Source organism: Spermophilus citellus (assembly GCF_964194105.1).
Source record: "Spermophilus citellus genome assembly, chromosome: 4".
NCBI classification, from domain to species: Eukaryota; Metazoa; Chordata; class Mammalia; order Rodentia; family Sciuridae; genus Spermophilus; species Spermophilus citellus.
Window position 1 is genome coordinate 69858362 of NC_138185.1, and position 24518 is coordinate 69882879.

Here is a 24518-nt window from a genome sequence, read left to right on the forward strand (position 1 = left end):
CGTGGCAAAAAAGGTGGTGAACTCTAGATATCGCGAGATTTGCCTGCAACCTTTTCTTTTGCTTGCCGGAAGCGGAAGTTGAGTGGTTGCGGGATTCCAGCGAGAGAGTCTCCGATACCTAAAAGAGCCGACGGGGTCCGGCGTTCTCCGGTGTGGTGGGACTGGAAGTCGCCACCGCCGCGAGGCTGGCCGGCGGGATCTGGACAGACACAGCCTTTGGCGGGTTAGTGGCCCTTTTGGGGAAACCAGGAGAAGGGAAGCGGGCGGAGCTGTGTGGCTGGCGAGCTGTTTTCCTTGTGGCTAAACCGAAAGCCACTTCTCTCACGGCTTCTCTAACGTACAGCTAAGATGCTTAGGGATGGAGCAGATCTGTCAGAGCCTTGGTAAACAACCTATGATGTGCTTGGAGGTCAGACTGAACAAACGCAGTTGTTCAGTCAGTTTATCTGCGTCTCTTCACTAAGCTTATCTCCCAGAGCAGCCAAAGCGCATCCAGTTAGTCAATACCCGGGTTTGTCACTTGCATCGAAAGTTCTGTGTGGTTTTATTTGTGGTGAGTGAATGAGTCTTGTTCGAATACAAATCTGAACGGCTGTAGCCTACCCCCGCCCCAACAAAAAAGGAATACCAGTTGTGAATGCTAGAATTGGCCTGTTCGTTCTATAAAGGCCCAGCGAACGAGTTTTGTAGTCTCTTCTAAATTCTTCAGGGTAAACACAAGTAGCACCCTTTGGACACAGCGTTGGAAGTCTTCAGAGCACTTTTAATCCCACCTTTTCATTGACTGTGGCCCTTATATACCTAGTCCTTCCGTCCCCATCTTTTGAGAGTTTTCTTCAAGATTTGTTTTTTTACCCCTTCAAAGATTTAAACAAGCTAATTCAGCAGTACAGCTGCCTCACATCCGTGGAATGGGTTAATGCTTGGATCAATTAAAAATTCTGCTAAACTGAGTGCTGTGACGCATACCTGTAATCCCAGAGACTCAGGAGGCTGAGACAGGAGGATTGCAAGTTTAAGGTCAGCCTCCTATCTCAAAATTAGGGAAAAAGTGTAGAGGCAGGGGAGGCTGGGGTACTACATTTCTAGTGGTAGAGGCCTGGGATTGAATCCCCAGTACAAAAAGGAGATGGTATTTGTTTACTTGTGTTTTGGGAGATCTGTGAGAGAACACAAAAATAGAGTAGCACTTTCCTTGCCTTACCATTTTATTGCCCATATGGATTAGGTATAGGTCATCTTTATATAGTGATTTCTGTGGTTCCTATTAATTTGTTTTAAAATTCTTTTCTTGAATTTGGGTATTTGACCTTAGTTTGCCAATCCGAGATGCATTGAAAGTATAATATTTGATAAGGCATACTCTCCATGAACAATAGCCTGAAGAGTAGGACATCTAGATTTTGTTTCTTGTAACCAAACAATAATTCTGGTTTAATTTTGTCAGGATGAGGGTAGCATTATAAATGTTATAAATATGGATTCCCCCCAACCACATGGCCAGGTATTGAACCCAGGTGCATTTATCCATTAAACCATATCCCCAGCCACTTTTATTTTTTATTTTGAGACAATATCTCACTAAGTTGCTGAGGCTGGCCTCACACTTGTGATTGTCCTGTCTCAGCCTCCGGAGTTGCTGGGATTACAGGCCTGCACCACCATAACCAGCTATAAATGGGGGCCTGGAGAAAACAAACTAATGAAGAAGCTGTTTTCCAATAAAACATTTCCTTGTCAAAAACTTTGTCTAGAAGTTGAGTTAATACAAGAAGAAAGAGGGAAAAGGTCTGGTTTTAAAGTTTTAGTATGCTGTTAATGCCTCAAATCATAAAATTAGTTTTATAAATCTTTTTTTTTTTTTTTTGAGATGGATTCTCCATGTGTTGCCTAGGCTGGTTTGAACTCCTGGGCTCAAATGATCCTCCAGCCTCAGCTTGCCAAGTACTAGGATTATAGCATGGTTCTACCTCATTTGGCAGATTTTAGGAGTCTTGAAGCAAAGAGCAGAAACATGAAGTTTGGATTAGAAAAGGTAGGGGATGGAAATGCTAACAAGTACTTGGTCAAAGAAGACTAAAGAAAGTGAACTTTTACCTTGTTTTATCAAGGATTAGACCTTCTGTAGGGTAAGCCAAAATATTTTCCTATATTTAGAGACTGAGAATATGGGTGAAGAAATACCACCTGTTGAATTAATTCATAATTGGCCTAGAAAAGTTAGCTGATATAGATTTCAGTTTTTATAACCATTAGGCAATATCTTTATTTTTTAATTATTTATTTATTTATTTATTTAGTTGCAGATGGACAGAATACCTTTATTTTGAACCCATTACCTCACACATGCTAGGAAAGCGCTCTACCATTGAGCCACAACCCTAGCCCCAGGCAGTATCTTTATTTTAGTACTTTTATTGTCATTTGTCACAGGATCTGGAATAAGAATACAATGGATACCTTTAAAAAGTAGTTATCCTGGGCTGGGGATTAGGAGCGTGCGTGCGGCCTGGTTGGATCCTCAGCACCACATACAAACAAAGATGTTGTGTCCTCCGAGAACTAAGAAAAAATAAATAAATATTAAAATTCTCTCTGTCCTTCTCACTCTCTCTTAAAAAAAAAAAAAAGGTTAACTCTTTAAAAAAAAAAAGTAGTTATCCTAAATTTTAATAGCTGTGCATCTAAATGCTTTTCTCCTTGCCTGTTTTCGCATCTCTCTTACATTTTATATATTTCCCCTTTTTTATTGGCTCTTTTTCTTTCTCTTATAAACAATTATAGGTATTTTATCCTGGGTAACATAAAAGAGATAAGCTGGGTGCAGTGGTTCACGCCTATAATCCCAGAAGTTTGGGAGACTGAGACAGGAGGTTCATGAGTTCAAAACCAGCCTCAGCAAAAGTGAGGCAGTAAGCAACTCACTTAGACCCTGTCTCTAAATAAAGTACAAAATAGGGCTGGGGTTGTGACTCAGTGGTTGAGTGCCCCTGAGTTCAAGTTCAATTCTGAGTACAAAAAGAGAGAGGGGGGAAAAAAAATCTCATTAACCCTTTAGCTACTGGCCTTTTTTTTTTTTTTTTTTTTTTTTAAAGACAGGCTCTGACAAAGTTGTCTAGGCTGATTCCAAACTCCTGTACTTAAAGGATACACCTGTCTCACCTTCCTCAATAATTGGGACTACCGTTGTGCGTGTATCACCACTTTGAGCTTGTCTTTTTTTCTTCTTTTTTTACCTGGTCTTCTTAAGCTTTGTCTACATTTTGTAGATCTCTAGTTCCTTACCTTGCAATTGCATAATTCTCTATCAATTGCAGTCCTGCATCAATCCCAGCTACTCTAAAATAATCAGCTACTTATGGCCAGATTTAATTAATTATTTTTGTTTTTTCTATCACTGTATTACCTGGCCACTTTTGACCATTCTTTGTTCTTTTGCTTTGTGTGATAATCTCTTCTGGTTGGCCTCTCTCTGTGTGTGTTCTCTTATCCCTTCTTTAACTTTGTTCTTTAAATGTTCATGTTCTCCAGGGTTCTCCTTAACACAGTCTACGTTTTCCCTAAAGAATCTCATCAATGATCGTATATCTGGAAGATTAAAAAAAAAAAACCTCCATTGAAAGACTATTAGGACTAATAAATTTGGCAAAGTTAGGTGAAGGATGTAGCTCTGTGGTGGAGTGCTTGCCTAGCATGTGTGAGGTGGTGGGTTCAGTCCTCAGCACCACATAAAAATGAATAAATAAAATAAAATTGTGTCTATCTACAACTGAAAGTTTTTAAAAATTTGGCAAAGTACTAGGTTATAAAATTGACGTACAAGAATCAATAGCATTCCTATTATAACAATGAATTTGCTGAGAAAACAATCAGGAAAACAATTCCATTCATAATGGCCTAAAAAAGAGAAAGAAAATACCTAGGAATAAATCTAACCAAGGAAGTGAAAGACCTCTACAATGAAAACTATAGAACATTGAAGAAAAACATTGAAGAAGACTTTGGAAAATGGAAAGACCTCCCATGATCTTCATGGATAGGCAAAATTAAAATTACTAGAATGACCATATCACCAAAAGCAATACACAGATTCAGTGCAATCCCCATCAAAATACTAATGACATTCTTCACAGAACTAGCAAAAACAGTCCTAAAATTCATTTGGAAGAATAAAAGACCGAAAATAGCCAAAGCAATTCTAAGCCAAAAAAAGCAGTGCTAGAGGCATCACAGTGTCTGTCTTCAAATTAAGCTATCTAGCTAACAATCTGCATGGTCCTGGCATTAACACAGACCAGTGGTACAAAATAGAATACAGACAAATTCACACAAAGGCGCCAAAAACATTGAGGAAAAGACAGCCTTTTAAACAAATGGTACTGGGAAAACTGGTTATCCTTATGTAGAAGAATGAGACTAGTACCTTACCTCAAACTGCACAAAAAGTCAACTCAAAATGGATGAAAGATATAGCCATTAGACCAGAAACTCTGCAATAACTAGTAGAAAATGTCACACTCCAGCAAAGAGGCACAGGCATTAACTTCTCAACAGGACCCCCAAAGTTCAGGAAATAATACCAAGAGTTAATACATGGGGTGACATCAAATTAAAAAGGCTTTTTTTAAAATTCTTTAATTTTTTTTTAGTCATACATGGCAGCAGAATGAATTTTGACATATAATACATACATGGAATGTACATACATCAATCATATTGTCAATTCTATTCTGCTGCCTTTCCTATCCTCCTTACTCCTCCCCTCCTCTCCCATCCTTACTCTCTATCCATTCTAATGTGACACACTTTTTTTCTTTTTCTCATTACAGCATCATATATGTAATCTGTATAACAATGAGGTTTTCCTTCCATCTTCTGTGCAACTCCCCTTCTCCCTCTTTTTCCCTCCCACCTCTCTTCCCTATTTAGTGGTAGTCGTCTTCTCATGCTCTTCTTCCCTATCCCATTTGAGTCACCCTCCTTATCTCAGAGAAGACATTCGGCATTTGTTTTTTAGGGATTGGCTAACTTCACTTAGCATAATCTGCTCTAATGCCATCTATTTGCCTGCAAATGCCATGATCTTGTTATTTTTTTTAGTGCTGAGTAATATTCCATTGTGTATAAATGCCACATTTTTTAATCCATTCATCTATTGAAGGGCATATAGGTTGGTTCCACATTCTAGCTCTTGTGAATTGTGCTGCTATGAACATTGATGTGGCTGTGTCCCTGTAGTATGCTCTTTTTAGGTCTTTTGGGTATAGTCCAAGAAGGGGAATAGCTGGGTCAAATGGTAGTTCCATTCCCAGCTTTCCAAGGAATCTCCATACTAATTTCCAAATTGGCTGCACCAATTTGCAGTCCCACCAGCAATGTAAGAGTGTACCTTTTTCCCCCACATCCTCGCCAGCACTTATTATTGTTTGACTTCATAATGGCTGCCTTTCTTATTGGAGTGAGGTGGTATCTTAGAGTAGTTTTAAAATTAAAATTTCTCTGATTGCTAGAGATGGTGAGCATTTTTTCATGTATTGATTGATTGTATATCCTTTTCTGAGAAGTTTCTGTTCAAGTCCTTGGCCCATTTGTTGATTGGGTCATTTGCTTTTTTGTTGTTTAACTTTTTGAGTTCTTTGTATACTCTAGAGATTAGAGCTCTATCTGATGTTTAAGGGGTAAAAATTTGTTCCCAAAATTAAAAAGCTTTTACACAGCAAAGAAAACAATTAGGAATGTAAAGAGAGGACCTACAGAATGGGAGAAAATCTTTGCTAGCTCTCTCTGACAGGATTACTATCTAGAATATATAAAGGACTCAAAAAACTTAACACCAAAAAATAATAATAATCCTATCAATAAATGGGCAAAGGAGTTAAACACACTTCTCAAAAAAAGAAATACAAATGGCTAACAAATACATGAAAAAATGTTCAACATCATTAGCAATTAGGGAAATGCAAATCAAAACTACACTGAGATTTCATCTCACACCAGTCAGGATGGCAATCATCAAGAATGCAAATAATAATAAATAAGGTAGAGGATGTGGAGAAAAAGGAATACTTTTACACTGTTGGTAGGACTGTAAATTAGTTCAAGTATTATGGAAATCAGTATGGAAGTTCCTCAAAAGACTAGGCACAGAACCACCAAATAACCACTCCTTGGTATTTATCCTAAAGTAATCATACTATAGTGAGTCATGCATACCCATTTTTATAGCAGCACAGTTCACAATAGCCAAACTATGGAAACAGCCTATGTGTTCATAAGTGCATGAATGGATAGAGAAACTGTGGTATATATACACAATGGAGTCATTCAGCCCTTTAAAATGAAATTACTTCATTTGTAGGAAAATGGATAGAACTAGAGACCATTTTGTTAAGTGAAATAAGTCAAACTCAGAAGGTCCAGGGTTGTATGTTTTCTCTCATGTGGAAGCTAGAGAGAAAAAAAGAAAACAAGTGGAGATGCAGGGATCTCATGAAAACCAAAAGGAAATCAGTAGAAAGTTGGAAAGCAGGCGGGGCATGCTGGGGAATAATGTTGGCCAATTTATATTGTTACGTTGTATGCATGTACAAATAGGTAACAACAAATCCCACTATAATTCATCAATAAAAATGTGGGAGAAAAATAATCTCACCTATTCTTATAACATTAACATATCTCCCGTATTCATCTCTTACTCTCTGTTACCTGTGAATTGACTCTCATTTTGGACATATGTACCACAGCTGACTTCAAACTCAGTGTATATCCTTATCCATCCCTCTTCCTGTAGTACCTTTGGCACCAGAATCTGTTAAGTCATTTGGTGAGAAGCCTCAATTATGTTTTATTTCCCCTCTCTTCTCCCACATCTCATCAATGTTCATTCCTCCTAAAATTCTTTTGAAACTGTTCTCAAAGTCCCTGCCTCAGAGTAACCCTCAAAGTCCCTGCCTCAGATTAACCCTTCAGCATATTACCTACATTACTGTAGTAATCTGCCTGTTGTCTAATTTCACAAATCTATTCTCTACAGTTTTAGAAAAGTGATCCTTCTAAATAGTAAATTGGATCTTGAGACTTCCCATCTTAAGCCTACCTTTGCTGATCAGAAAAAATGCAAACTGCATTGAATACAAAGTTTTTCATCATTTGTCCCCTGCTTATCTCTCCAGCTTATTTCTTTAAAAAAAATTTTTTTAAGATGTAGATGGGCACAGTATCTTTATTTTATTTATTTATTTCTATGTGATGCTGAAGATTGAACCCAGTGCCTCACGTGTGCAAGGCAAGCATTTTACCACTGAGCTACAATCTCAGCCCTTCCAGCCTCGTTTCTTAACATCTGTTCATCTCTTTATATTTATACCACTGCTGTTTCTTCTACTAGACTGGGAGGTTTTGGGGGATAGAGGCGATGTTGCATTCTTTATCTTTGCATGGTGGGCTCCTAGTCAAGTACAGTACCTGGATTGTAGTAGTCAAGAAATGTTGAACTGAATGTCTCAAATCTGTGTTAAGTTTAAAAGAATACAGGTACTTCTATGAAGAGCCTGCCAAAAATTTTTCATTCTTGACTTTTTTCATTATCAGATAAGATAGTGTTGATTTTTTTTTTTAAATTCTTACATAAACATCTTAAATCTTTATAGAATTTCAGGATGACTGACACTTCTGAAGCTGTTCCAAATTTTGAAGAGATGTTTGCGAATAGATTCACAGAAGATGATAAAGAGTACCAGGAATACTTGAAACGTCCTCCTGAAATGCCTCCAATTATTGAGGAATGGAATAGCAGATCTGGTGGAAACCAAAGAAATAGAGGCAATAGGTATGTATTTCTTGAGAACAAATGCAGATGTTGATTTGGGAGAGGTTAGCTTTAGTCTGTTTGATAAGGCCAATGAAGGCAGCAATCAGTGTTTTCACCATGGTTATATGTACTGCCTAGTAAGTTTTTCTTGTAGACTGATATTTTCTTTGTAAATGTACTTTTAAAACTATCTTTGTGCTTAGCTGGGTGCCGTGGCCTGTAATCCCAGTAGCTTAGGAAGCTTAGGCAGGAGAATCCAAGCCAGCCTTAGCAACAGTGAGGCACTAAGTAACTCAGTGAGACCCTGTCTCTAAATAAAAATACAAAATCAGGCTGGGGATGTGGCTCAGTGGTTGAGTGACCCTGGGTTCAATCCCCAGTACCAAAAAACAAACAATTTATCTTTGTGCTTGATCCCATTAAAAAAAGTATTGTTTGATTTTATTCTAGAAAGAAGTTGGAAATTACCTCTATTTAATAGTTCAAAAATAATCAAAGGCATAAATTACTATGCTGATTGTATACAATGAACAGATTTCAGTTTGATCCAGAACTGCCATATTTGGTTTGGGTTTATGTTTATTTGTCTATTTCTCTGTGAAGTGTGTCCAATATGATGCTGGAAGAATGACTTAAATCTTAGGCAAGTATTGACTAATTTGTGCTATATGTTCTGTAGAGAAAAATGTTTTATACTTTATTTGCTACTGAGAATTTATATGCACTGGGATAGATTTCTTCTTTTTTTTTTTTTTTTTTTTTTGTTTTTGTTTTTGTTTGTTTGTTTGATTGTTTTAATAAGGGAAGTTTTAACCTTTTTGTTTTGTTGTAGGCTGCAAGATAACAGACAGTTTAGAGGTAGGGAGAGCAGACGGGGATGGCCAAGTGACAATCGATCAAATCAGTGGCATGGACGATCCTGGGGTAACAATTATCCCCCACAACACAGACAAGAACCTTACTATCCACCCCAATATGGACAATATGGTTACAACCCACGGCCTCCGTATGGTTACTATTGATAGAAATGTCAGTGAATTTTAGAAAAACCATTTACTTTGTTAACATGACAAAAGTTTGTGTGTCTTTTCTTGGTCATAGTTTCGATTCATTTAGAAAATGGATTATTATTTTTTTGGAATTTAAGATTAAAAAAATAGATCTTACTGGATAGATGTTATTGTTGCTGGGAATAAATACTCCCCTAAAAACATTGTGGGTTATATTCCTTGCCTTCTACCTCAGATTCTTTTTTGTTTCATTACTTAATAGTGCTCTGAGTTGATGTATTTTCCTTGTTTGACCTCCAGAAATTCTGTCTTTAACACATAAATAAAAACTTCAAAATAGAAATGCTTGCTTTTACTTTGTAAGATAAAGGAATTTCCATATGCTTAGATATACTTATTTCTGAGATTCTACAGAGGGTAGTTTATCAGTTCATTAATGCACAGCTTTACTTATAATGTACTGTACATAACATCAGTTGAAAGGTAAAACAACTGTATATTTCTTTTGTTGTTTGTTATGTGCCTAGGGTACTTTGTGATTGCTTACTCTACAAGTTTGAGTTAGCTAGGGAGACTGATCTCCTAGCTCTGGAGTTGGGCATAACCCATTGGAAATTGGACAGCCTACCTCCTACCTTATTTGGCGAAGAACATTCTATGGAAAACCTTTGAAGTTTCCCCCATATGATAAAGCAAACACGGGCTCTAGCCCTCTCTATTTCCAGTGTGGAAGCTCGACCCCTAAGGTTGAAGAGCTGTCCTGCCCTGCCCTTGCTTTCTAAAATTACCTTTTGTGTTTTGTGGGAGTTTTTTTGTTTTTGTTTTTCGGTTTTTTTGCCACTTTCTTTTCTTAGCCTTATTTTGTAGCCAGCTTGCATCATGCAGAGGAACCTCAAATTCCACCACCAGCACTGGATGTGGCTGAAAGCCAACTATTGACACCATTTAGGAGAGCTGTGGATTCAAGGGATAGCGCTGAGAGATGCTTCTTAAGATGCTCTGAAGAGGTTATTTTCCCATAGTATTTAAATATTTTAACATTTGGTACAGGTAGGCTGCATGTGGTCTCATGAAAAAATGGAAAAAGTCCTTTTAACCTGAGTTATTTCTGCATTCTGCGTAAATAATCTATGGTAGTGATAGTTTTTGTTTTTAGCAGTCGTTATCCACCTGCCCCCTGGTGTGCTTAAAACAAGATAGAAATAAAAGGCATGGTTATTGCTTCAGAAAACAACATGAAAAAAATAACATAATTTAAGAGTAAGAACAAAAAGTTAAAATCATGTTAAATAGAATTCTTGAGAAAGTTTGTTGTAATCACATACTGCATTCAATTTAAGGAGTCCTGGCTTCAAATCCTGTGCTTGCAAAGGTACCTGACCTTGAGACACTCAACTCTTGTGATTATTTGCTCACTTGGGAAAATGGGGACAATATATACTTGCCCCCTTGCAGAGTTATAAAAATAAATCACCGGGGCTGGAGATGTGGCTCAAGCGGTAGCGCGCTCGCCTGGTATGCGTGCGGCCCGGGTTCGATCCTCAGCACCACATACCAACAAAGATGTTGTGTCTGCCGAAAACTAAAAAATAAATATTAAAATTCAAAAAAAATTAAATAAATAAATAACCAACTGTAGAATAGGAATAACTTGAGAATAGGGACTAGAATTGTGACCTTTAAACCCCAAGGGCACATAATAGCCTAATGTAAACATTTGTTGAATCAACCAGTGAAGACTGTGATGTGCAGTGTTGATATGAAGGATGTAAAGTAACTGATGGAAGATGAGGTAGAGAAGGAGACATTGAGAATTAAGAAGTTATGGTGGTTTCCCTATGTGAACTCATATGTGAGTAGACAACAAAAGGAGAACTTCAGGAAATAACATGCACTTAGAATGTGGAAGAAAGTCAAAAAGAAAGTTGAGCTAGGGCTGGGGATGTGGCTCAAGCGGTAGCGCGCTCGCCTGGCATGCGTGCGGCCCGGGTTCGATCCTCAGCACCACATACCAACAAAGATGTTGTGTCCGCCGATAACTAAAAAATAAATATTAAAAATTGTCTCTCTCTCTCTCTCCTCTCTCACTCTCTCTTAGGAAAAAAAAAAAGAAAGTTGAGCTAAAATTAGTAGCATTTGCTGTTTGGAAATTGGCACTGACTTAAAAATGTCAAATGTTGATTATTGAACCTATCAGATTAATGTCATTTTGAAAACAGCTTGCTGGGGACTTGTCTATTTTTGTGTTTTGTTTTTCAGTGGTAGAAGGATTTGGGATATAGGAAGAATAACAACCTTGAGTCACTGCTTTGAGAATAGTTTTTGGTTTCTTGAAACTATGTAGGAAAAAAATATCTGGGAAGATTTCTAGCATGGTTTTGGTTTCCAAAGTTGCATTCCTTATAATGCTCACAGACCAGGATATAATTTTTCCTTTTGTATTTTATCTGCCTAAGGAAAAATATAGGACTTTATAATAGAATAAATAGTGACGAAATGTCAGTCAGTCCCGTCTCCCCTTTCCCCAAGAAGAAGAGTCTCCAGCTGGGGTTGTGGCTCAGTGGTAGAGCACGTGCCTAGAATGTGTGAGGCATTGGGTTCGCTCCTCAGCACCACATAAAAATAAAGGTATTGTTTCCATCTGTAATTAAAAACAATAGTTTTTAAAAAGCAAGGTGTCGTGTCAATTTAACTTTAGAATGCTAAAATGGAAGGAAGTGGTCTTTCACTATGAAAGTTACTGTCAGGACTAATTTTGAACTCTAAGAAAAGCAATGCATGTTGTTCCTAAATACAGTTTTTTAATACCTTAAACATTTTCTACTTTCTATTTCACTTGATTGATTATACCTTTGTTATTACAGTGACACAATACCGGAAATAGTCAAGAAGGAAAGGTTTATTTTGGCTCATGTTTCCTTGGCCCTGTTGTTTTTGAGCCTATGGCAGGGCAGTACATGATGGCAGAGGAGGCCTGGTCATGTTATGGTGGTTTGGAAGTGAAAGAGAGAGGAAAGGGCTTGAGTTCAAATATTGCCTTCAAGGGCATGCTGCTAATGATATAACTTTCTCGCTTGACCCCATCTCTTAAAGGTTCTTTTCTCTCAGTGACATCATAGGCTGGGAACCAATCCTTTCACATATGTTCCTTTGGGAGGCATTCAAGATCCAAACTCTATCTGAGCATAGTAGTACAGACCTGTAAGCCCAAAAACTTAGGAGGCTGAGGCAGGAGGACCCCAGGTTTGAGACAAGCCTGAGCAACTTAGCAAGGCCCTGTCTCAAAAAAACAAAACAAAAAGACAATAGGCCAGGGGGCGGGCTGGGTGTGTATCTCAGTAATGGGACACCTCTATGTTCAACTCTCAGTAGCCCCCCAACATAACACACAAAGATCTAAACTATAGCAGAACCCAAACACAAGATTTGGCTACATATGAAAAATATGCTGTAATCTATAGTGATGCCCTAGCACAGTTAGTAGTGAAAAAAAAAATTATTAGGAAATAATACTCCCAGGTCGAGGTGGTTTGTATTACCATTGTATTGTTAGCTGGAAATCATTACTAATGAAAGCACTTCGGTAATGACAAAGAGGTATTGTATATGAATTATTCACTGAAAAGCCTGTTTGGATTTTTTTGTCCTGTATTTTGATCAAGGAATGAATGAATTAATGAATGGATAGTTGTTTATTTCAAATGGGGACTTTAAAACTAAATTGTTTCCTTATGAAACTCATAATTATGTAGGTCACTCAAAGAATTCTTCCTTTTTATGAACTTAGAAAGGTTATGCTTTTAAGATGTTCAAGTTTTTAATTTAGAATAAATTAAGACCAATAGGATTCATATATAGCTGTGTGTGCGTGACATTCTGTGATATCTAAACAAAGATTTCTCCTGGATCCTGCCATATTAAATTATTGTGGAATTGAATCAACAACTAGATCCAATTAGAAGATTATACCATTGGACTCCAGGGAAACCTTGAGAGTAAATATTTCATCCTTTCTAGAAATCTGTATCTATAGGGATCAGCTTTTGAGGAACATGCTAGTAGAGATCCCTTGATCTGTGGACATTCTGAGAGAGAATGGTCCTGGGCCACGCTGGCTTCTTGGGTGCCTATCAGTAGGGCTGATAACACAAGTTATGACAGGGATGAGAAGAAGTAACTGCAGCTGCTGTAACCATGCTCAGGCTTCCAGGTGCCACAGAAACTTCTGACCTCTGAGGATTTGGTTACCCATGCTATCAGATGAGAAACATGGAAGTGAGCCATGCATAATACCCCTTAGACTTAAAGATTTACAGGATAGGATGGGAGGAGCAGGTTAATAAAGTAATATGTGGTTTGACTGCCCTCTTGTAGAATTAAATGAAATATTCACAAAAAGGATAAAATCATGTTGTTTGTGGCAACATGGATGGAGCTGAAGGGCATTATGTTAAATGCAATAAGCCAGGCCCAGAAAGACAAATATCACATGTTCTCACTTGGACAAGCTAAAAGTTGATCACAAAAAAGTAGAGACAAGAACAGAGGTCACTAGGAGTTAGAAGGAGAGGAGAAAGGAGGATAGAGGTTGGATAATGGGTACCAAAATATAGTTGGGGGGTAGTTCTAATATTCTGTAGCATAATAGAATCATCATTGTGGTATATACCATTAATTATACACTTCAAAAATAACTAGAGAAGAGCTTAAAATAATATTTGAGGAGATAGAATGCTAATTACCCTGATTTGGTTATTATACTATATACATGTGTCTAATTATAATATTGTACTACATAAATAAGTACAGATATTATACATCAGTTACAAAATAAAAAATGTCTTACAAAGAAAGCACATATATGAAAAAATTTAGCACAGTACTAGGCACATAATGGGTAACTGGCCCATATCACATTTGTGCCTCTAGAGTTACAGGGAAGCATTTCTGGGTTGACTTGAATGTTAGAAGTTCATTTCAAAAAAATCTTTCACCATTGTCGTCATGGGATATGGGTTAATTTAGTAGGTGTTTTCATTCCTGTCCCTAAGGGGCACAGAGAGCCCCATGTATTAATTACCAGTTAGACTTTTTTTGGGTTTCAGTGACCTCCTGAGACAGCTTCTGAAGAGGATGTAATGATGATCTCACAGGTTTTTTTCCACTGCCAGTGCCTTTAACTCCCTAAAGAATCTTCAGTGTCTTTGTCTGAATTCAGTAAATAAAGCTCTCTAATAACCATTAAAGGCAAGAGCTTCATTGTTTGCATTTTTTTCATTTTAAACTTTCCTTAACTGTGTATATTATGTGTATATACAAAATATCATAAAAAGTAAAACAATACAAAAATGAGTAGTCTGCATTCAACCTGATATATGGTTTTATCTTGTTCACCATGCTCACACAAGTGTATGTAAACTTGATGTACATATATTTTCCCTTTCTTACTAAAGTAGAGTTATATATTTTTAATACCTGCATACATAAAATTATTTACTTAACAATATAATGCATCACTCTATGTCAGTAGCTATAAATTAGAAGTAAATTATGTGAATTTACTTTTGATTATGATTGTTCTCTTATAGGTGGATAGGTCCTTCCCATCTTTTTCTCCTTCCCTTTTTCTTCCTTTTCCCCTTTTCTTCCATTTTTCTTCCCTCCCTTTCTTTTTTTGCACTAACAATGCTGCATTGCTTTTATACATATGTCCTTTAGTGTTTTTATGTATCTATGAACATTCTTAAAAGTAGATTGTTGGTTTAAAAGGTCTATTTTTATTTTAATAAATGTTGACACATTTTTAAAACACTAGCAATTTACATTACCATCAGCAACATTTTGAATGTACATGTATGTGCTGCCTCCTTCCCTGTGACTTCAGCTTTTTTTCTCTGGATGTTCATGAGCTTTTTTAAACATTTTGAAACCAGGAAATTCTTACTAGGTTGTATCTCCCTGTTGATTCTTTTGGTCATTGTTTCGCCTGGGACACTGCACCCTTTCTACAAATTCATCTTTTATTTCTTCAGTATTTTCTTAATTATATCTTTAAATATTTGTTCTGTTCCATTTCTTTGGTTCTGTTCTTCAGGAACCAATTATGTAGATGTTGATTTTCCTTTAACTGACTTCCATAGCTGCCATTTTCCTTTTGCTCACTGTTCTTTGTCTTGCCCTCTAAATTTCTTACCATGTTTTCGGACTCCTCTTTGTTGTTTTTTCCAATGTGAGTTTTATTTATTTGATGTTTTTTTTTATTTCTCAGTTTAAAAAGCACATTTTGCCACATGTGAGCAACCACCATATTGGACATTACAGCTTTAGAAGAGGATTAAAGGCTTGAAGTTGGTGACTTGACTCATTCCCTTATTCTTCAGAGACCCAATTCCCCAAAGCATCTATAAGGAAATCAGGTTTTAAAGCAATTTGAAAGCCACCGTGATAGCAAAACCACATCATCATGAGGTGAGTTTCATGTAGGAGTGACCAGGGAGTCTAACCTCTGGCTGCAAAGTTTGGGGATTCTGTACCGAAATTTTATAAAGGTACTTGGGGAATCTTAATGCAGACTAGGGTTATGCTAAACTTATCAACTGATTTAAAAAAACTGTTGGAAGAAAGCCTTTTTATAGCACGGAAAGAGTCCCTGGATCATGGATCCAGTTGTTCTAGAAGAGGAGCTGTGGCTGATACTAGATCCATTCCAGTGGAAGAAATGAGAGCTCAGATGGTCATAGTTTCCTGGTTCTGATCCCAGGCTTTCCAATCAAGATTCACATGATGACATGGGGAACAGCATGTACTCAGTGGAGAATCCCACTATATATCCTGTCTGGAAGGTGTATTCACTCAAGTAAGTTGCCATCATGATTAGAAATTAGTTCCTTGCCAAATGCCCAGCCCAATTCTAATTTCAGAAACACAGACTACAGGAGATTTCTGACAGCTGCAACATTAAGGGAGGTACTCAGGACCATACTGATTCCACCATGGCACTGGAATCCCTAAGAACCCAACTGACCCAAGTAAAGACAGTCCTGAGGTAAATTCCTTAAGATATGAGGGGTCTAAGGAACATTTCTAGAAAGACAAGAAGGATTAATGTGTGATACAGATTGGCAGTACAAAATGAACTTCCTAATTGGGCTGGGGTTGAGGCTCAGTGACAGAGCACTTGCTTCGCATATGTGAGTCACTGGGTTCAATCCTCAGCACCACATAAAAATAAATAAACAAGATATTGTGCCCATGTATAACTAAAAAAATATTTTTTAAAAAAAGAATGAACTTCTTAATAGTGCTGGTTCACTTCAAAAGGAATTGTTAATTCCCTACATCAAGTTACATTGGCTTTCTGCTATTGCATTATAGTGCCACCTCTAGTATATAAATTGAAAATCTAGCTTCTTAAGTTTTTGGTTTCTAGTCATTTGCATTAAAGCAATGTGATTGGGGCCTGGTAGGTTCTATAATTTGTCTTCTATTTTACATTTAAGGAACCAAAACCCTGGGATATCTAAGAGGGATGTATGCTGGTAGCCCACAACCCCCAAAAAAAACTGCCTCTAAAATTTTTTGAGGGGCTGGGGATGTGGCTCAAGCGGTAGCACACTCACCTGGCATGCGTGCGGCCCGGGTTCGATCCTCAGCACCACATATCAACAAAGATGTTGTGTCCGCTGAGAACTAAAAAATAAATATTAAAAAAAAATAAAAAATAAAAAAATAAATTTTTTGAGTTTGGGCTGCTTAGAACTTGATTCTCACTCCATCTTCCGTCTTTCATCCACACCTGTCTGGGTGTGGATGGTCCATGGGAATCAGGAATCCAAAATCTTTGCTCCTACCTCCAGGGCAGAATAAACCAGGTTTTTCTTTCCTAGTATATAGTGTAGTCACCAATGTTATTGTTAAACCATTTTGTCAAGAGTAATTATGTAGCCAGGCAATGTGGCACATGCCTGTAATCCCAGGGGCTAGGGAAGCTGAGGCAGGAGGATGGTGAGTTCAAAGACAGGCAAGGTAATTTAGTTATTTAAATTACTATAACTTGCACCAAATATATAAGAATATATTATCTTTTCAGCTTTAATATAGATGTGATTTCTGATAGACTTTACAAATATTGAAAATAGTTTCCAGGTCCTCTTCATTTTTTTAAGGATCTTTGGGGATTTGGAAGAAATAATGGATTTTAAGATTTTAAGTTACCACTGAGATGGAAGGAAATCCAGTGTCTTCTCAGCTGGGTGCAGTGGTACACACCTGTAATTCCAATGACTCGGGCTGAGGCAGGAGGATCAAAATGTCAAGGCCAGCCTGGGCAATTTAGTGAAAGCCTCAGAAACTTGGCAATACCCTGTCTCAAAGAATAAAAAGGACTGGGGATGTAGCTCAGTGAAAAAGTATCCCTGGGCTCAGTCCCCAGTATCAAAAAATAATAAAATTTAAAAATAAAATTTCAATTATTTCTCAAAAATAATTGTTACAAGTCTTGATTATTATTTACTTTTTTACAAAAAGCTCTATACAGTTTTTAAAAGATGTTAAAACTTTTTTTTTTCATTTAATTTTTTTGTACCAGGGACTGAACCCAGGAGCATTTAACCACTGAGCCACATCCTCAGCTCTTTTTTTTCTTGGAGACAGGGGTCTAAGGCCCTAAGTTGCATAGGGCCTCCCTAAATTGCTGAGGCTAGTTTTGAACTCATAATCCTCCCGCCTCAGCCTCCTGAGTTGCTGGGATTTACAGGCATGAACTACTGCACCTAGCATATTTTTGCACTGAGAACATTATCTTAAAATATAAGGTAAGACTACAAAAGCAGCATGACAGATTTCCTCTGTTACTTGAAAACTGGATTAAGAGGCAAACTCCAGATTTCAGAAACACTGGAAATATTATAATTTTTGTTTATAATTAGGATAACTGCAATAAATAAGGAGTCAGAGGATCTGGGTTCTAGTTGCCATTTTGTGTGATATGATCTTCAGTAATTCTCCCAACTTCTGGATATCAGAAACCTCATCACAGAAACCTCATCACAGAGCAAATATTTAAATCAGTCATCCTGAATATCCTTTCCAGCTATATTATATTATAATACCATGAAATCAGAATTACAAGTTTCAGGCTGTTTGAAGTCAGGAATTTTAGAACCTGTATTCAAGGTACAGTGCTCTTAAAAATTTTGTGTGTGTATATGTGCCAGAGATTCAACTCAGGGGCACTCGACCACTGGTCCACATCTACAGCCCTATTTTGTATTTTAGAGACAGGATCACACTGAATTGCTTAGCACCTTACTTTTGCTGAGGCTGGCTTTGAACTCTTGATCTTCCTGCCTTAGCCTCCTGAGCTGCTGGGATTACAGGTGTGTGCCACCACATCCAGCATAAATTTCTACTTTTTGAGTCTTTACACACACATACACACACACACACACACACACACACATTTTTTGGTTCTAATTAGTTATACATGATAATAGAATGCATTCTGACACATCATACATAAATGGAGTATAACTTCTCATTCTTCTGGTTGTACATGATGTAGGATCATACCAGTCATACACATCAAATCACATCCCCATATATGCACATGGTATTTATTCTACTATGCTTGCTTGCTTTCTTTTTTGGTACTGGGGATTGAACTCAGGGCCACTTGATCACTGAGCCACATCTCCAGCCCTAGTTTGTATTTTATTTAGAGACAGGGTCTCACTGAGTTGACTAGCACCTCACTTTTGCTGAGGCTGGCTTTGAACTTGCGATTCTCCGCCTCAGCCTCCCGAGCTGCTGGGATTACAGGCATGTGCCACCACACGTGGCCATTCTACTATCCTTTCTACTCCCATATCCCTCTTCTCCCTTCACTGCCCTCTGCCTAATCCAAAGTACTTCTAGTCTTCCCTAGCTACTCCCCTTATTGTGAATTAGCATCTACATCAGAGAAAGCATTCAGCCTTTGAGTTTTTGGAATTGGCTTATTTTGCTTAGCATGATATTCACCAGCTCCATCCATTTACTGGCATGTGCCATAATTTCATTCTTCTTCAAGGATAATATTCCATTGTGCATCTATCCCATAATTTCTTTATCCATTCATCTGTTGAAGGGCACCTAGGCTGGTTCCATAGTTTAGCTATTGTGAGCTAAGCTGCTATAAACATCGATGTAGCTGTATCACTGTAGTATGCTGATTTTAAGTCCTTTGGGTATAAACGGAGGAGTGGGATAGCTGGGTCAAATGGTGGTTTCATTGTAAATTTTCTGAGGAATCTCCATATTGCTTTCCATTGGGGTTGCACCAATTTGCAGTCCCACCAGCAATGTATGAGTATACATTGTTCCCCACATTCTCACCTCCATTTTTGTGTTTGTGTGAATTTAAATATATTTTTCCTATTTAGCCGCCTTTTCATTGATAGAAATTAAAAAGTCCCTCAAGGATGTACTTTTCATTTTTTTATTTTATTTTTTTTCGGCTTCCTTTTTTAATTTCTCCAAGATTTCTTCTGCAGTTGTAGAGGCCAAAAGCTTCACCACCTTTTCACGAGATTTACCACCCTGAATCAAAAGAAAGAAAGCACAGTAAACATTCTAATGCCTTAAGGGACAGCAGACTTCCATTATACCCATCACAGCCATATTTTCATGGGGACATTATAGATGGCTTATGTACACTTTCTCCTGACCACATCTGGTCCAACCAAAAACTATCTCAAGTAACTCTTTTGTTTAAAGATACAAATAATTTTAAAATACCAAAGTAAATATTGCATTTTCTAGAAACTTTGCATAATCTTAAATAAAAACAAGTTGCTGGGCTGGGGTTGTGGGTCAGTGGTACAGTACTTGCCTAGCATGTGTGAAGCACTGGGTTCTTCAGCAACACATAAAATAGATAAATAAATAAAATAAGGGCAATGTGTCCATCTATAACTTAAAAAGTCCAAAGAGCCACTACAATATCCAAGTGCTATGATTTCACTATCACTCAAAACAATTTTTAAAAAGATATGTTCTCAAGCACATCTTTTATTTATTTATTGGGGGGGGGTATTGGGATTGACTCAGGGGCACTCAACCCCTAAGCCACATCCCCTGCCCTATTTTGTATTTTATTTAGAGACAGGGTCTCACCAAGTTGCTTAACACCTCGCTTTTGCTGAGACTGGCTTTGAACTCACAATCCTCCTGCCTTAGACTCCCAAACCACTCATGCACATCTTTTAAAGATAAAATCTGAACAGGAATTTATATAGATTGGCATAATTTGTACAGGTAGAAAAGTGGGGAGACCCTTTCAGGCAAATGTCCAAACATGAGTACTGGCAGAAATTAAGAAATGACCTGCCACAGCTTGGGGATGGCAGGAGAAACAGCAGTTTATTTATCAAGGTGCAGTTTATTTATCAAGGATGTTGAATGCCACCAGATACGATCTATATTACATAGCATTGAAAATCAAGTAAAACTTCAAGATATAAAGATGGCTGGGTCCCACACTTACATACTCAATTTCAAGATTCTGCACTCTAAATTCTATGTTTAAGGTAATGCCCAGGAACCTGTATTGAGAATCATTCCTCAGTGATTTTGAAGTATAAAACCATGTTACTAATGACTACATATGAATCCACTAATTTCCTGATGAGCTTCTTCTAGTGAACAAAGACAACATGGAGGATTAGAAATACCTGATGAACTCTAATGGAGATGACAACAAGAAATCATTTTACATTTTTTTGGTGTGGTGATGTCTTAAGGAAGAATTGCAAGATTACCTCACAATGGGTTTGGGAAGGAAGAAAATGCTAGAAATGGTGGCAATTAAGGAATCTAAGACAGTATAGACAACGCTGAATAAGGTCTGAGGCAGCAGAAACAGGAGACTACACAGGAAGAATTCAGATTTTTGTAATTAAATGAATATGTGAGTTAAAAACAAACTGGTTTTCCAAATAATGTGAAGAAGCAAATTAATATTTTATCATATGATACATAAAATTATAAGAGGTTATGAGGGGCAAGGGGGAGGGAAAAAAAGGGAGAGAATTGAACAACAGCAGGGGAGGTAGAGAGGGAAGATGGGAGGCGAGGGGAGGGGAGGGGGGATAGTAGGGGATAGGAAAGGTAGCAGAATACAACAGTCACTAATATGGCATTATGTAAAAATGTGAATATGTAACAGATGTGATTCTGCAATCTGTATTTGGGGTGAAAATGGGAGTTCAAAACACAATTTGAGTCAAATGTATGAAAGATGATATATCATGAGCTATGTAATGTTTTAAATAATCAATAAAAAAAATTTTATCATGATTATGTGGCAATAATCAAAGATGTTTGAAAAAAAGAGAGACCTACCTTATCCAAAACGACATCACTCCTCCTGAGTTCTAAAACCTTGGAAAGATACCGACAGAGCTCAGCATTAGCCTCTCCATCTGACGGAGGTGCTGCAATAGCTACATTTACGGCTTCAGTTGTCAAATCTGGAATGAAATGGTATGTACTGTATCCTTGAGGTTCTTTTTCTTCCTAAAGTGAGGCAGTTTTGTAAAAGAGCTTGCATTTGCCTGCCACATACTAGATTTTTGATTAATAACTGTTGGATTGGGTTTAATCCCCAGCAACAAAACATAAAAAAAAAACTATTGAACTAATCTTACTTCAAGGAACATAAACATGATACATATGCAACTACCATTATAAAATAAATCCAGAAAAGAAAATAAATATTTGTCTATCCTGTTGACCAAGATGGACTTAAGAGTCCTGGAGAGCATCCTGGATTTAGGAACTAGAAGCTGCACTTGGTCTAATAGAAAGAGCTCCAGGTAGGGAATTAAATTAGCTGAGCTTCAGCCCCAATAAGGTAACTAAGGAAGTGCATGAGCAAGGCAGCTTGCTGGATTGTAAAGGGTTGTTTGGGTTTCCACATCAGGAAAAGTGGGATAGGTTCATCTCTTATGTGAGATGCATCTTAAGTGCTTTGAAAATTTGATAATGTCTATTTAACATTTACATAGTATTTACTACCCACCAATTTGAAGCACACATGAATATACCTGAAGGGCTCTACACATATTAACCTAAGCCTCATAATGACTTAGAAGATAGTAACACCATTATTATCTCCAATTTACAAGTGAGGAATTTGGAATCAAGTAATGTGCCCTATAGCTCTGCACGCACTATTATTAAGAAAGGGAAATTATTTACTCAAAGCAGTTTACAAATGAGCTTGATCCTGCATATGGGGTTGCTCAGGCATTTCCACCCACTTACACCCAATGTAAACAACATGGCCAGAGAATCCACAAGAATGAGGTCATAAAACAACCCTCCTCCCATCCTGTCACCAAATCTCAGATGCCCAGTTTTTTACCTACAATGCGAAAATCAAGACGTGTCTTATAGTAGATGGAAAAGAAAGTGTTTATGTGAATTTTTGTCTTACTAAGGTACATAAAATACTTGTGTACTATAGAAATGATACCATCTTAGATTGATAAAATAAATGCTGGCCAAGGGGGTGTACCCAATAGAGACAAGCTAACATGGCCATTAGTACAAATAAGGCCTATCTAGCACATCAATTGTGAGGTATTATTTTCAAAATATAAATATAATCTGGTATACAAAGCTTTAGAAGTAGAAAAGACTTTCAAGACAATTCGATAAATGGTTTTTAAACTTTTATCCTTTAAAATCCTTCATTTTTTCCAATTGTCTCTGAAATCCCAATATTTAAAACAAAAGTAAACACATTTACAGAAGCCAAGTAACTGGCTGGCCTTTCTCCTTCACCAGAAGAGATTCCTGAGGCATTTCTAGGATTTGAGGGAATAGCTTGAAAGCCTCTTTGTCCAACTATCTAATGTGAAAAATGATAAAACTGGGCCTAGAAATGTTTTATATTGTTTTGACTTAAAAACAATTTCATGTAGGAGTTGATGGGGGTTTTAGATCTCAAATTTTCTCCTGTTCCTTAGGTCAGTGATCACTAAATGAGACCGAAATGCCTTTTCTTTCTCTGGCCATTGTCTTTTCAGTTTTGGGATAGGAAAAATTAAGAATAATCTAGGGCTGGGGTTGTGGCTCACTGGTGGAGTGTTTGCCTAACATGTGAGACACTGGATTTGAGTCTGAGCACCACATAAAAATAATTAAAATAAAGGTATTGTATTCACCCACAACTAAAAATGTATATATTAAAAAAGAATAATCTAGGCTGTACATAAGTGGCTTTCTTAAAATACCACATTTTTACCAATATATCTTTAGAAAGGAAAAGACAATAGTTTCATCTAACTGGGTATAATTTAAATATATATTCAATTTCAAATACCTTTACATGAGAATCTAGATGCAAATGTAAAAATATACTCAACTGTCATAGGATCAACTGTCAGCTAAATGAAGCAAAGGGAAGGTGGAAGGGACACTTGATTCACACAAGAATCCCAACCCATTGTTCAGGTGTACCTGTTACAGCATTTTGTTTGGAGCAAGGCTTGGCATGGATGGATATGGTAACACAACCTTTAGGATCCACCGCCACAGGACCTAAGGGAGGAAGTGGTCTCTCTGCTTCCTTGCTTTGGCTTTTACTCTAAAATAAGAAACATAATTGTACAGGTTAAAAAATATTTCCCCACACATTTAATTTGATTCTTCCACTACTCCTCTTCACCTTTAATCAGAACAAAGTAGGCTTATTAGTCAGGGACTTCTGATTCAGAATGTTTTTCCCATGTCCTTCAAGGATTATGCCATGAAGTTTTCTTATAAACACCACAAAATATTTTTTCCTGCTTTGGAAGAAGACCCAACTCTGGCTTCCATACCTTAGTGCTTTGATTCCTAAATCTGCTTTGTACTTCCCATTCCTCAGAAGCAGGGACAATTTACTACTATTCATTTTTGTATTAGATGTGGTCTAAACCTGAGTATGTCATGTGTGTGTCTGGAGGAGATGAAGTGGAAGGAATAATAGTGATTGACATTTAAAGACTGTGCTAGGAACTTAGACCCCATTCGAAAATTACAAACTACTTAAGAGGGCAGTATGAAGGCAATGGATATATGAAGATGACACAAGGTCCTTGCCCTCATGGAGGTTAGACTGCAGTGAGAGCGAGAGAACGATCACAATTACAGTACACTGGGCTAAGTGCACCAAAAATATGCACACAGGGAGGAGGAAAGTAGCCCGCTTTGGGAGAGCGGGGAAGCTGCTAGCAGGAAGCAGTGCTTGAGTTGGAGTTAGCCATGCAAAGACGGTGGAAGAAGAACAGAGCCTTCCAAGCGAGAACAGGCGTCCGGCTCCAACTGCACCCGGTAGATGGCGAGGACAAAGTAGCCCAGGTGCAGGAGGAGGACTGAGCTCAGGTGCGGGGGAGACGGAGGACTGAGACACAACCAGCCGCCCGAGATGCCTTCCACACCCGCTCCGGGAGCAGCCGGTGGCCCGCCCTCTCAACGCCATGGGGCTTGACACTAGCCTTGTTCGTCGCACTAGCTTTCTTAGGCATCTCGGCGCCAGAAGAGGAAGCCCGGGTGCCCAGTCCCGCCCGAAGATACTTAAACCGACCACCGAGCAGCACCATCCTTCTAGGAAGGTGCTGCTAGGCGGCCCGGCACCGGAAGTGTGCTGTGCGCCTGCGCAAGCAGCATTG

At 37.9% G+C, this 24518-nt stretch overlaps 2 protein-coding genes across 3 annotated transcripts; one reads left to right on the forward strand and one right to left on the reverse strand.

Annotated features, from left to right (window-relative positions):
- Positions 1 to 65: 65 nt before the first annotated feature.
- On the forward strand, positions 66 to 9023 carry RAMAC (RNA guanine-7 methyltransferase activating subunit). Its single transcript, XM_081293023.1, has 3 exons — positions 66 to 223; positions 7650 to 7828; positions 8643 to 9023. Exons 2-3 carry the CDS (start codon positions 7659 to 7661, stop codon positions 8830 to 8832), a joined length of 360 nt encoding a protein of 119 aa, XP_081149149.1. The 5' UTR covers positions 66 to 223; positions 7650 to 7658; the 3' UTR covers positions 8833 to 9023.
- A 10260-nt stretch (positions 9024 to 19283) lies between these two features.
- Positions 19284 to 24518, reverse strand: LOC308648384 (UPF0235 protein C15orf40 homolog). Of its 2 annotated transcripts, none has more exons than XM_081293022.1 (4): positions 24345 to 24518; positions 23326 to 23452; positions 21202 to 21329; positions 19284 to 19398 (listed from the first exon to the last, which is right to left on the reverse strand). In XM_081293022.1, the coding sequence occupies exons 1-4, from the start codon at positions 24447 to 24449 to the stop codon at positions 19303 to 19305; spliced, it is 456 nt and encodes a 151-aa protein (XP_081149148.1). In that variant the 5' UTR covers positions 24450 to 24518; the 3' UTR covers positions 19284 to 19302. The 2 variants fall into 2 exon arrangements, with proteins under 2 accessions (XP_081149148.1, XP_081149147.1); XM_081293021.1 differs by having other exon boundaries at positions 24288 to 24484.

Bases quoted from the DNA above. Each gene is read 5' to 3' on its own strand.
- RAMAC (XM_081293023.1), top strand. From the start codon at position 7,659: ATGACTGACACTTCTGAAGCTGTTCCAAATTTTGAAGAGATGTTTGCG. The intron at 7,829-8,642 runs GTATGTATTTCT...GTTTTGTTGTAG, and splicing joins CAAAGAAATAGAGGCAATAG to GCTGCAAGATAACAGACAGT.
- LOC308648384 (XM_081293021.1), bottom strand. From the start codon at position 24,449: ATGGTGCTGCTCGGTGGTCGGTTTAAGTATCTTCGGGCGGGACTGGGC. The intron at 23,453-24,287 runs GTGTGGAAGGCA...TTCTTATTTTAG, and splicing joins ACCGGCTGCTCCCGGAGCGG to AGTAAAAGCCAAAGCAAGGA. The intron at 19,399-21,201 runs GTAGGTCTCTCT...CTTTTGATTCAG, and splicing joins GTGATGTCGTTTTGGATAAG to GGTGGTAAATCTCGTGAAAA.